This window comes from Salvelinus sp. IW2-2015, linkage group LG6.1 (assembly GCF_002910315.2).
Source record: "Salvelinus sp. IW2-2015 linkage group LG6.1, ASM291031v2, whole genome shotgun sequence".
In the NCBI taxonomy this organism is placed as follows: domain Eukaryota; kingdom Metazoa; phylum Chordata; class Actinopteri; order Salmoniformes; family Salmonidae; genus Salvelinus; species Salvelinus sp. IW2-2015.
This window is the reverse complement of record NC_036845.1, coordinates 5,112,448-5,126,018: the sequence shown is the minus strand read 5'-3', so window position 1 is coordinate 5,126,018 and position 13,571 is coordinate 5,112,448. Positions and strand designations below refer to the sequence as shown.

Below are 13,571 nucleotides of genomic sequence, written 5' to 3'. Positions count from 1 at the left end.
GACCTTCATGTCTTAAAGTAATGATGGACTGTCATTTCTCTTTGGTTATTTGAGCTGTTCTTGCCATAATACGGACTTGGTTTTTTACCAAATAGGGCTATCTTCTGTATACCACCCCTACCTTGTCACAACACAACTGATTGGCTCAAACACATTAAGAAGGAAAGAAATTCCACAAATGAACTTTTAACAAGGCACACCTGTTAATTGAAATGCCTTCCAGGTAACTACCTCATGAAGCTGGTTGAGAGAATGCATCTAGTGTGCAAAGCTGTCATCAAGGCAAAGGGTGGCTATTTGAAGAATCTGAAATATAAAATACTTTTAGTTTTGTTTAACAGTTTTTTGGTTACTACATAATTCCATATGTGTTATTTCATAGAGTTGATGTATTCACTATTATTCTACAATGTAGAAAATAGTAAAAATAAAGAAAAACCCTTGAATGAGTAAGTGTTCTAAAACTTAGTGTAAGTCAATTGAGGACTGCCTGCGCATCAAAATCACATCTCACACGACATCCACAAGATCGTGTCCAAGAGGATATACAACTTTTCCCATTGAGTAAGTAACTTAATGGCCTATATGACTTTAATTAGTAAATACTAACATTATTTTGAGTGCTTATCCAGGGATATTTAGGTCTCTAGCTGACAGTATTTTCTGTTTGTTTTTTGTTACAGGAGCAGACTATACCGATACAGACATTCAGATACAGACATCACCTTTTTTTCTTAAAATTATTGTTTTATTTAGGATGCTACAGTTTTGGCCAGTTGAAATTGAAAATAGGCCTAATAAAAAACATCCCACATATATTTTTTTTATTGTGAAAGATGCTGTTAAGCCTCATAACTGGCTGAGGGAGGCTAAGTTATTTTATATAGGCCTAGGCTCGGAAGAAATAGACTCCAATTAAACCCTCTTGTTATTTATACAGTCAAATTAAAATTAAGATTATTGTTGAAATGAATTACAATATTTTCAGCACCAGGTGCTGTTCATCTCCTATTGATTTACTTTTTGTTATATTGCTTATTAAATTAAAATAATATTAATAATTATTGGCCTGTGGGCCGCCAGTTGGGGAACCCTGCTCTACTCTCTCCTCTTCTATCCTGTCATCTCTCCCTTCTGCTAAATCCTTCTCACTCCTGTCTCCTCATTCTGCCTCTATGACCCTACTCTCCTCGCTTTCCACATCCTATGACTCTCAATGTCTCCTTTCCTCCCTGCCAGCTCGGCCCTCCCCTTCTGCTCTGTGGCTGAATGACTCACTGCGAGCTTACAGAACAGGGCTGCGGGCATCTGAGCAAAAAAGGAGGAAAACTAAACTTCCGGAGGACCTATTATCCTTTCACTCCCTCCTCTATACCTTCTCTTCCTCTGTATCCACAGCTAAAGCCACTTTCAATCACTCTCAATTTCAAGCTTCTGCCTCTACCTCTAGGAAATGATTTTCAACCTTCAACCTTCCCACCTTAATCTTCCACCCCCCCCCCTCCTTCTCTGCGAACGACTTGGTCAACCATTTAGAAAAGAAGATTGACGACATCCGCTCCTCATTTACTCAGTCTATTTAGTCCACTTGTCCCACTCACACAGAACTACACTAAGCCTTGACCGCTTTCTCCAGATGAAATTCTGCCTGCTCAACCCCATTCCCTCCTCCATACCCTTCTCCCATTCCTGACCACTGGCCTCGTCACCTTTAACTCAGGAAACCAACACTATACCTCTGACGTCAAAAACTACAGTCCGGTATCCCTTATTTATTTTCTTTCCAAAACATTTCACCGTGCTGTCTCTGACCAACTCTCTTGCTAGCTCTCTCAGAACGATTTTCTTAACCATTTAGGCTTCAAGACGGGTCACTCACACTGCTCTCCTCTGTGTCATAGAGGCTCTCTGCACAGCCAAAGCTGACTCTCTCTCCTCTGTTCTCATCCTCCTACATCTATCCGCTGCCTTCGAGATGATGAACCATCATATCCTCCTCTCCACCCTCTCAGGGCTGGGAATTTCAGGCTTTGCACACTCTTGGATTGCATGCTACCTGGCAGGCCGCTTCTACCAAGTGATGTCGAGAGGATCTGTGTCTGCACAATGCGCTCTCACTACTGGTGTCCCCCAGGGCTCAGTTCTACTATATCCGTAGAGTACAACCCTACGTCACACAGGTAGTGGCGTAGGTCCTAATCCAGGCACTTGTCATCTCCCATCTGGACTATTGCAACTTGCTGTTGACTGGGTTCCCCGCTTGTGCCATCAAACCCCTGCAACTTATCCAGAACACAGCAGCCCACCTGGTGTTCAAGTTCTCCCATGTACCCCCCACTAGCACTGACTTTGCTGATAGCTACTTTATTGAGAAAAAAAAATCTTATTATTGTATGACTGATATATGGGGTTGCCCTACCTAGCTATCTTTAGATGAATGAACTGTAAGTCGCTAAATGACGAGTGTGCGTGTGTGTTTGCAGACAGAGTATCAGGGTCATAAAACCTCACTGTGTGGGGTGTTGTGAAGCTATCTACTACTAGTAACAGGAAATGTGACCTTTTTCTTAACCCAATGACACTTTTGTCAATATATCATTTAGGATAGCCAGAGGGCTACACACTACAGGCCTATGCTACCAACACTGACTTCTAAGCTCTACTGTTATATAATCCAAGCAAGGGTGACAGGGGGGAAAAGTATGACATACAATTACTAGTCAATATACACAAGGAAAATGAAAAAAATAATAACCTTGGGCATTTTGTGAATGTGCTACCAAATGGAAAAGATTCACTCAAAAGAAATCAGAAAGAAATCATAACCAAGTAATACTTCATTGCAGTCTACCGTCTGATGCACATTACTAACGTATTTCRGTTCTTAGTCAATAAAGTTGTACAATGAAATTGAAACCTCATAATCATTATCTTGGTGGAAGAAACAGTTGTTTATGGAATTGGAGTTCAGTGTTGGTATATCTGTTTGATTTTCCTATTAGACTCCAGGCTACCGTTTTACTGTTTCAATCAGTCCAAATAATTTAGCTAACGGCAAAAGCTGATAAAATATGACATGAAAATGTGATCTCTATTGTTATTTCCACAGCATCGTAATGAACGCAATAACGTAGTAATGAAATAGCAAACCCTGTTATTTGAAATCATGTTTGTCCTACTGATCCTGTAAATAGATGTGTATCAGCATGACACCTGAAAATCTCCATTAAAATGTAATGTCAGTACCAGCAATACACAGACATGACAATATACAGGAACTGCATTTAGTTGACATAAACGCCTGACTGCACACACGCCTGTAAGTACACAGACGCACATTCAGACACACACAGACACACACATATGCACACACACACCCACATCACTGAACCTGGACAATGAAATGAGGACACTACTGCACCTGGTGATGGCTGGCCTTTGCTAGCTCCTGATTGGCTGACTCCACGTTGGATGTGGTGGTCTGAATGTGGTCCTCAATGCTATCTGAAGAGACATAAAAGCATGGTAAATATAATGATTATACTTCATAGCAACACAGATATATTTTATAGCAACACAGTACCCCCAGTTTAGGACCTTTTCTTACCAGGTTGAACACACTGGGTACTCTTTCATTCTATAGTGGTAATAGAAGAAACATACAGGTACTTCCACTACTTAGTAGGATTTTGTCACTATACTGTATGTAACAAATGGAACAATTTCCTTCATGTTTAAACGGCCATCTTTCACACACATACACAATAAAAATGTATACAATTCCACATGAATTCGGGCCTCCCAAGCAGTCTAAGGCGCTGCATCGCATTGGTGTCACTACAGACCTGGGTCTGTAGACCTGTAGACCTGGGATTCCAGGCTGTGTCACAGCCGGCTGCGACCGGGAGACCCATAAAGCGGTGAAGCATCGTCCGGGTTAGGGGAGGGTTTGACTGGCCGGGATGTCCTTGTCCCATCGCACTCTAGTGACTCCTTGTGGCGGACTGGGTGCATGCACATTCAGTCGCCAGTGTTTCCTCCAACACATTGGTGTGGCTGGCTTCCGTGTTAAGCGAGCAGTGTGGCTTTTTTTATTTTTCCTTTATTTAACATGCAAGAACAAATTCTTATTTAGAATGACAGCCTAGGAACAGTGGGTTAACTGCCTTGTTCAGGGGCAGAAAGACAGATTGTTACCTTGTCAGCTCGGGGATTCGATCCAGCAACCTTTCAGTTACTGGCCCAACGCCACTAGGCTACCTGCCGCCCCAGGGTCATGTTTCGGCTTGGCAGGATTGTGTTTCGGAGGATGCATGGCTCTTGACCTTCACCGGGTCTGTACGGGAGTTGCAGCGATGGGACAAGACTACCAATTGGATATCACAAAATTAGGGAGGAAAAAAACGAAACCCCAAAAAATCTTGTGAATTCACAATGCAGCTGCGCTGATGTCCACATTGCACCTGTACTACTATTACTATACTTGGAGAGAGAGTGGTTCACGGGTTCACTTCACACTGTTCACAGCGTGGTTGCCAGTACACCAAATCAGCAGAGAAGTTGAGCCTCGCACTTCAACGCTCTTAGTTGTTACGGAAATTGACCCACTATGCGGTTTACTTTCTGCATCTACGGTTAGGGATATTTCTTAACGTTAAGGATCCCAATTTTGTTTAAACGCTCACACCCCTACACCTTAGCATACACTATTTGTGTTGTGGTGCTGTTATGTGAGCATTGTGGAAACATCAATATTCCTCGTCCTCTTTATCATGTACAGTCTAACTTCTATTTCATTTCCTACAGAGGCTCAATGTGGTGTATCTTCTGCTCATTTCCTGTCTCTCCGTTCACTGGTCCTTGTGTCTTTGGCCTCTGTGTGTGTGTGTGCACGCTGTTGTCGGTGTGATTGTGTTTGTATGACACATCCAGACATTGAATGGGTGAATTGGGTACACACCATTCCTCTGCACACACATTGGTAGCCTTGAGAGGTTTAATCTTACTCAGAATGTGCATAGAGAGAGAGAGGGAGAGAGAGAGAGAGAGAGAGAGAGAGAGAGAGAGAGAGAGAGAGAGAAAGGAAGGAAGGTGTAAGTGGAGGGAGAGAGAGAGAGAGAAAGAAAGCGACTATTTGATAACCCCTCATAATATCTCATTGCTCATTGCTCATTGCTCCCTCACACTATGCTCCGATTGAGCTGCTCGTATGATGTCACGTTCAACTTCCTTGAACGCGCTCTCCATGGTCGTGAAGCTTCAAAATCTTAGAACAACACACAACTGTGTTTATAGATAGACCAACTTAGTTGTAGTTCTCTCCTTATTTACATAATCACTTGCACAAGATCCTTAATAAACTGGAAAAGGATGCACACACATTCTCAGTCACACAACCGTAAATTGCGTCACGTTTGATCGATGATGTAGTATATTGAGTTTTCTTTGAGTGACACTTTTTATGATGCACAACATTCTAATTTAATTTCTATGTTTAATTACTTCCTCATTGGCTGTCACCATAGTGACGGCTTGAGAATAAACTGAGAACGGAGCTTTCAAAAGTCATACTCCGTCATACATTTCATTTTCTAAACATAACAGAAGTCAACCAATTATTAGTCTTTGAATAATCCAAATGACTTGTCTTATTCCAATGCACACCATAGTAACTATAGTTGTTGTATCCAGTGAGAACTAATTCAAACCTAAATCCAATCCTTTTCCCAATTAAAAACAAATGTTTGGTTCACTGCCCATCAATTCAATGCAGTGCCGAACCTCAAGCATGCAGGACACAAATCTCTCTCTCTCTCTCTCTCTCTCTCTCTCTCTCTCTCTCTCTCTCTATATATATATATACTAATTCACATTTCCTCTCTCTACAGGGTCATTTTCCTGCTGTAACAAACTGGCTCAAATGAATATCCTACATCTGTAGTACATGGCTTGATAATTCGCACAAAGAATCATAACCCTGATAGTATGCTAATACAAGGAGACAATTGAGCCGCATTGGAGACAAGAAAACACACACAAACACACCTCCATAAGCCTTTACTTCCCTCACACTATGCTCCACTAATTATGTCTTTGATATGCAAGACATTTCTAGGGAGAAAAACATCTCATCAACAAGGAAAAGCATAAGTTGTCAAACATGGCWACAACTCATATTCTACAACACCACATTCTCTATGTTTTGGGGTATTATAAGGACATGTAAGTAAATGTGACTGAATCAAGACATAATAACCTTCTATCTGAAAACCACTGTATTCCTCTGGTTCCTTACAAAAACCACAAGATTGACCACATGCTGTATGTACTATAACCACAATGAGACTAACGCAATACTTAGATAGTAAAATAGATGAGTGCACCACTTCACCTTTGAATGACCCAAGTTCACTTGTCTAGCCTTTCTATCTGTCTCTCTGTCTCTCTCTCTGTCTCTCTCTCTCTCTGTCCCTTGTGTAGCTGTTGATTGCATCAGTTCTGGCACAGCGTGACCTGTGGCTTTGTCGAGTGTGTCACCACATGGAAGCAGAGGCTTTGTCACAGAGAAGCTACTTTCAACTCTACGCCCTCTAAAAAGCACTAATCCAAACTTCCTGGGTTTGTTGATTTCTCAATTTACCCCTCTACCGCTCCCCCGCTGCTCCTCTGGACACCTCCACATGCCTCAGCCCCCTTGCCCCCCTAAAACCCCATCAGCTTATTCAGACCCAGCTTTTATTATACACATAAAAATAAAAAGCTCACCATGTGCACCGCAGCTARAGAAAAGCAAAACATGCAATTTACCTGATTCTATTTCAAGGTTGGCTGGGAGAGAGAAACATTATGTCTGTGGTCCATAATGGATGTGGAAAAGACTACAGCAGTAGAGTAGTACAGCTCTCAGGTACTTGGACAGAGCACCTTGACTCTGTACACTGGTGAGCTGAACACCCTCTCACAGTTACCACCTCCACCATCTCTTAAAGCCATCATGTTCATCCTTACACACTTTAGCACTTTCCCACCACACCAATGTTCCACTTCCCTCTGTATCCACAGTCTCAATGTATCCACAGTCTTAATGTATCCACAGTCTCAATGTATCCACAATGTATCCACAGTCTAAATATATCCATGATGTATACCCTCATAGTCATACTAAAATATATCCTCCCTACGTCCTCACATGAAGGACGACTACAGAAATTGAAAAGACATAAATCTAATGAGATTCTAATGGCATTTTACTAGTGTACCCAATTTCATCAACAATTGACATTTAACTTCTTAGAACTCGCCACTATTTATTTCCCCTTATTTTCCCTGTGCTCTGCATGTGAGAGAAATGAGGAGGGACACTGAAGTTGAAAGGAGAGATTTCCTCCTGCGTGTTCACCTCAAAAAACCCTTTCTCTAAAGGCCAAACAACAAACAAGTCGTATTTCTGTCCTAACACACATAGTCAGCGCCATCCAGAACTTATCTAGGAAACAAAAGTGCCATTTGTTRAAATATTCCCTTCCATAAGGCTGAACATTATTCACTCTAAATGTTAAGTACCCTAATTATGGATAGAATCTGGGATAAATTGTGTATTGCTCTCCAGTTCCTCTTTGTTTCTCTCTCGTTGCCTGTTGCCTGCTCTCTTGTAGCATTGAGTCTGTGAGAGTTGGAAACTTGGCATGAGTCTAAAGTATAATTCAAATCAAATCAAATTGTATTTGTCACATGCGCTGAATACAACAAGTGGAGACTTTACCGTGAAATGCTTACTTACGAGCCCTTAACCAACAATGCAGTTAAAAAGTTAGAACATTTGAAAATAGATCAAAAGAAAAGGTCATTGTCCTCTAGATGGATTAAAACAGCCAGACTCAGGGCCACTCTCCCACACAATGGACCAATTAGAATAGAAGAAGAATCCTTTTCCTTCATTTATGAGATCTCAACCTCGGACACACATGCACACACACAAAGGTACACACACATACCAGAGACACATGTACAGCAGAATTTGGTTTGGCACACACACTGATATGCACAAGTTTGATCAGTCATGCTGCTTCGTTTATGCTTCCCTTGTTCCTCTTTCTCTCTCTTCCATCCAGTCTGCTAGAGTATCTGTACATATCCACTCTCCTGTCCTCCTTCCTCATGTTTTTCTCTTTCAGTGACTAGTGTTCCATATCATCCCCCTGTCTCCAGTTCATCTCTCTGCAGGGTGATGGTGGTGCTGTTGTATCTCTCTGTTTGTGCGTTGAACCACACTTTCCCTCTGTCTGCCAAGTCTAGATCAGCGCTGGGTTGCAGGACTTGTTTATCAATAACAGAAGACTGGGACATGCTGTCCTGTCCTCTAACCATTGTTGTTATTGTAACCCACCTGTCAAGCAACCATTTATTACGTGTTAAGGTTCAAAAGTTTGTTTGATTGAWGGGAGTCCTGAGGTGATTAYTTAAGTCTGCTAACTCATGATGAAAGAGATGCTGTAAAGTTGGTCAAAATATCAAAGGGATTACAAAGACACAGAGAGTAAAATACAGACAGAGTAATATGCAGACATGGATGACTGCACACAGGAGCTCAGGCAATCATAAATACACACACGCGTACACACAAACTCACACACACACGTGATGTCTCACCTATGGCATCTCCCTGCTCGTGCACCATACTGGCCAGATCTCGCATGATTTGGCTGACATCCAACATGTCCCTCTGTAAAGGAAACAGACAACGAAGGGTTAAATAAATACATTCTACTCTCGAGGTCATTGGCTATCCGCATTACCGGGATTTCTTCTTCCATAGTCTCCATGGATTCCCCAAAATAGACAGGGATATGTAAGTCAAAACATTATTCTTATGGGCACGGTAGCGTCCCACCTGGCCAACATCCGGTAAAATTGCAGAGCGCAAAATTCAAACTTCAGTATTATAAATATTTAACTTTCATAAAATCACAAGTGTAATACATAAAAATAAAGCTTAACTTCGTGTTAATCCAGCCGCGGTGTCAGATTTCAAAAAGGCTTTACGGCGAAAGCAAACCATGCGATTATCTGAGGACAGCGCCCCGCATACAAACACATGCAAAACATATTTCAACCAGGCAGGTGCAACACGAAAGTCAGAAATAGCGATATAAAATACCTTACCTTTGATGATCTTCTTCTGTTGGCACTCCAAAAGGTCCCAGTTACATCACAAATGGTCCTTTTGTTCGAAAATGTCCTTTATATCCATAAAAACTCAGTTTAGCTGGCGCGCTTCAGTCAATAATCCACCCAGTTTCCCTCCATCAAAATGCATACAAAATGAATCCCAAACGTTACTAATAAACTTTTCCATACACTGTTTATAATCAAACCTTAGGTACCCTAATACACAAATAAACGATACAATTTAAGACGGAGAATCGTTATTGTCTTTACCGGAGAAAAATACCAAAGAACGCGCTCTCTTCCACGCGCTTGGAAACACTACAGCCAAAATGGGAGCAACCTAGAAAAACTACAATTTCTGACAAATTTTTCCAATAACCAGCCTGAAACTCTTTCTAAAGACTGTTGACATCTAGTGGAAGCCCTAGGAACTGCAATCTGGGAGGAGTTGGCCTTAAAATTAAAGTGATAGCCATTGAAAATAGAGGTAGGCTGAAATTATTATTATTTTGGATGGTTTGTCCTCGGGGTTTCGACTGCCATATCGGTTTTGTCATACTCACAGACATAATTTTAACAGTTTTAGAAACATTAGAGTGTTTTCTATCCAAATTTGCCAATTATATGCATATCGTAGCTTCTGGGCCTGAGTAACAGGCAGTTTACTTTGGGCATGCTTTTCATCCGGACGTCAAATACTGCCCCCCACCCAAGAGAGGTTAAACAATTAAAAAATATATATCGAAACTACTCTCTGAGACGTTTTTGCTAGGACTGCTAGGACTGTCTGGGAGTGGACTGAGTGAGGGACCTTATTGGAGGGATATGTTCCCTGAAAACTAGCTGTTATTGGCAGAGTTTTGAAACACTCTTTTTATTTGTTTATTAACTTATAACACCTGGCAGGCCAAAACCCCACCAATGCAAAACGAGCTGAAATTTCAAGCTGTCTTGTCAAACAGCTCTTTCACTAAAAGGGTATTACCATCATTTTCACAATTTCACAGTATTACTCCAACCTCATAGTGTGGAAATATTTATAAAACACAGCTAAATCTAGTTTTTGACTGCACTGCCCCTTTAAAATCCACCACGCTAAGCCCATTAAAAACTAAATGTAAATTTGTGTTTCATATAAAACGATATAAACGTGTATGGACACAGTAATTGATAGAGTGTTGTTTACTTCTGTTTTCGTTTCAGTCAGTGTGCAGTCTGGCCACTGCAGAGAGAGAACGAATTACCACACTGGGTGACCTGCACTTTTTTCCCTCCTCGCCAGTTTCCTGGCTTTGAATCTGTTCACTGTGTATCAGCTCAAAGCAATATGAAGGCTTATAAAACCTCTGTCTATCTCCCTATCACAGGTCCCCCTCTCCTCCATTATAGCACCATGCAATCACAGCTGTGTTTGTATAGCCTCACCCACTGGGCCATCCATCACAGGTGTCTGATATTGCTGTGGAAACTGGCAGCAGCCATCCTGGCTCTTGGCAAACACCATCTGGTTGGATCCAAAATGGCCTCTGGCAAAACCTCATGACGCTAAAGACTTTCTTGCTGTTTTCATCTTTGGGCAACCCTCTCCATCACACAGGAATAGAATAACAACACATTTATTTTACCTGGCAAAGCGGTTGCTGGCAATCTGAACTCAGTTCATTACAATGACAGAACGCTTTAACAAAGTCATGAGTGAGAGTCTGAGTAGAAGAGAGAGAAAGTGAGTGGCGGGCTGTCTTCTGTTCAGATCCCTGCCAGCCTGGGGGCAGAGTGGGAGTGGAAAGGCTTAGGGCCAGATGTGTGCTCTTTTTCATTTTTCATAGGGTTATATTAAGCTCATGGCCACTCTTCCACCATTGGCCTCCCAGGCCCTGGTTCACTAGGTTTTAAACAGTAGGTTTAAAGGTCTACCCACACACCCACACCCACTCCACCAACTATACATAATGTCCCACAGAGAGTGTTGACCCATGCTGGGATGGGGACAGGCTATGTTCCATATGCTCTGCTGCACTTCCTGTACACTTTGAATTAATTATCAACAGACAAAAGCACAATGACCTCAAAAGACAACCAGAGACCTTTGAAAGACAAATGTTGGGAAAAGGTCTTAAGGTATTAAGAACTGGAATCCTACTCTTACCCAAGACTATTTGTAGTTGTCACACCCTGATCTGTTCCACCTGTCCTTGTGCTTGTCTCCACCCCCCTCCAGGTGTCACCCATCTTCCCCATTATCCCCTGGGTACTTACTGTGTTCTCTGTCTGTCTGTTGCCAGTTTGTTTTGTTTCATCAAACCTACCAGCATTTTCCCCTCTGTTCCTGGTTTCCCCAGTTGTGACCTTTTCTGCCCGCCCTGACCCTGCCTGCCGTCCTGTACCTTTGTCCCACTACTCTGGATTACCAACCTCTGCCTGACCTGATCCCGAGCCTGCCTGCCGTCCTGAACCTTTGCCCCACTGCGCTGGATTATCGACCCCTGCCTGTCTTGACCTGTTGTTTGCCTGCCCCTGTTGCTGTAATAAACATTGTTACTTCGACACAGTCTGCATTTGGGTCTTACCTGAAACCTGATAGTAGTCTTGCTAACAATTCAGCTCCTCTTTTATAAACCACGATGGTGAAGAAATATCCCATGTCAGTTTGTCTATATTATGCAGTGGTGTAAAGTACTTAAGTAAAAATACTTGCAAGTTCTACTTAAGTAGTTTGGGGGTATATGTACTTTACTTTACTATTTATATTTGTGACTACTTTTACTTTTACTTCATTACATTCCTAATTATTTTTATTTTTTTACTCCATACTCAACACCCAAAAGTACTCAACATTTTGAATACTTAGCAGGACAGGAAAATTGTCCAATTCACACACTTATCAAGAGAACAACCCTGGTCATCCCTATTCCCTCTGATCTGGCGGACTCATTAAACATACATGCTTCGTTTGTAAATTATGTCTGAGTGTTTGAGTGTGCCCCTGGCTATCTGTAAATTAAAAAAACAAGAATAGTGCCATCTGGTGTGCTTAATATAAGCAATTTGAAATTATTTATACTTTTACTTTTGATACTTAAATATATTTAAAACCAAATTATTTTTTACATTTACTGAAGTAGTATTTTCCTGGGTGACTTTTTTACTTGAGTATTGTTTTATATTAAGGTATCTTTACTTTTAGTCAAATATGACAACTGGGTCCTTTTTCCACCACTGACAGTATGTCTAAGTCACGGGAGTCAGTTGTTTGACTCTTCATGTCAATACCACATGTGTTATGGTGTTTCTGTGATGCAATWGACAGTCAACAAACAGAGCTCTTGTAAGAGGCAGAGGGGCCTGTCTTTGTTTCATGTGAAATAAATGTCAGACAGAGATGCAGACATCAGTTCCATCTGACACAGAGGCCACCGTAACAACACCAGACACACAATTAAACTGCATGCTGAGATAAAGGAGACAAAAACAAGCGGCTGATTGACAAGTCCACAAGGTCGCCACCGCTGTTCCATTCCTCATGTTCCTGAAGTCTAACAAGAGTCTGGGTCGGGATGACACCGCCAGAAATTAGATCTGACGATTGGCTGATATGAGCATTGCCATGAGAGATTGCAGGTTGAGTTGATTCCAAAGGCTTCAGTCATGGTGATTGTCTGATAGAGGTGAAGACAAGACCAGTCGATTGGCTGATAGTGCTTTAGTGCAGACTAAATAAGGAGGAAGTGGAAGAATAGGACTCTATTCTCCTCTGTAGAAAGCTGATGTATCCTGTTGGATCCATCCCAGTCATGGCTCATATATAATATGTTACCAAATGTTAAACATTGAGGATCAAGATCACAATGGAAAGGAAATAGTTTGCCCATTATGTTTTTAATGTTTCCATAGGACACTAGGAGTCTTTTTTGAGCTGGTTTGAGAGGGCAGTCCAGGTCGTGATGAGATGAGGGACATATAAAGCCATTGAGAAGACAACAGTCCCAAACAATGACTCCGTTTTCAAACAGGACCAGCAAAACTCTAGAAGGACATGAATATGCTGGAATMGAAGTTCCTGTGAGAGTTAGAGTTGACCGGGTGTAGAGATCACCTCTGGTGTCTGCGGAGTGGAAGGYACTCAACTGTGGGTTAGTGAAGCAAATAATACCCTCCTCCTCCAGGTAAATGATAGCAGCACCATAAATAGGTTCTCATTGGGTATGCAGCTCAGCCACGACCAACGAACGCAGCCGCACGGCTCAAAGCACTGATGGGTGGCTGGCATGGGCACCGCCTCCTGCGGAGGAGTCTGGGAGATTCAGGGCTCGCTCCGTCACCCTCCAACAGGTGAGCCACCCACCTGTCCTTTGTGTACCAGCCGAGGAACGAGAGCATACCTGTCAACCAGACTGGAACAGAGG

At 42.0% G+C, this 13,571-nt stretch overlaps 1 protein-coding gene across 1 annotated transcript in view; it reads right to left on the bottom strand.

Annotated features, from left to right (window-relative positions):
- Positions 1-3,412: 3,412 nt before the first annotated feature.
- tsnare1 (T-SNARE Domain Containing 1) overlaps positions 3,413-13,571 on the bottom strand; it is a 122,392-nt gene continuing 112,233 nt past the window's right edge. Inside the window, exons 9-10 of the mRNA XM_023988463.2 lie at positions 8,650-8,722; positions 3,413-3,504 (exon numbers count right to left, since the gene is read on the bottom strand). Coding sequence (XP_023844231.1) covers positions 3,413-3,504; positions 8,650-8,722 — 165 coding nt within the window. The remainder of the gene's footprint in view (positions 3,505-8,649; positions 8,723-13,571) is intronic.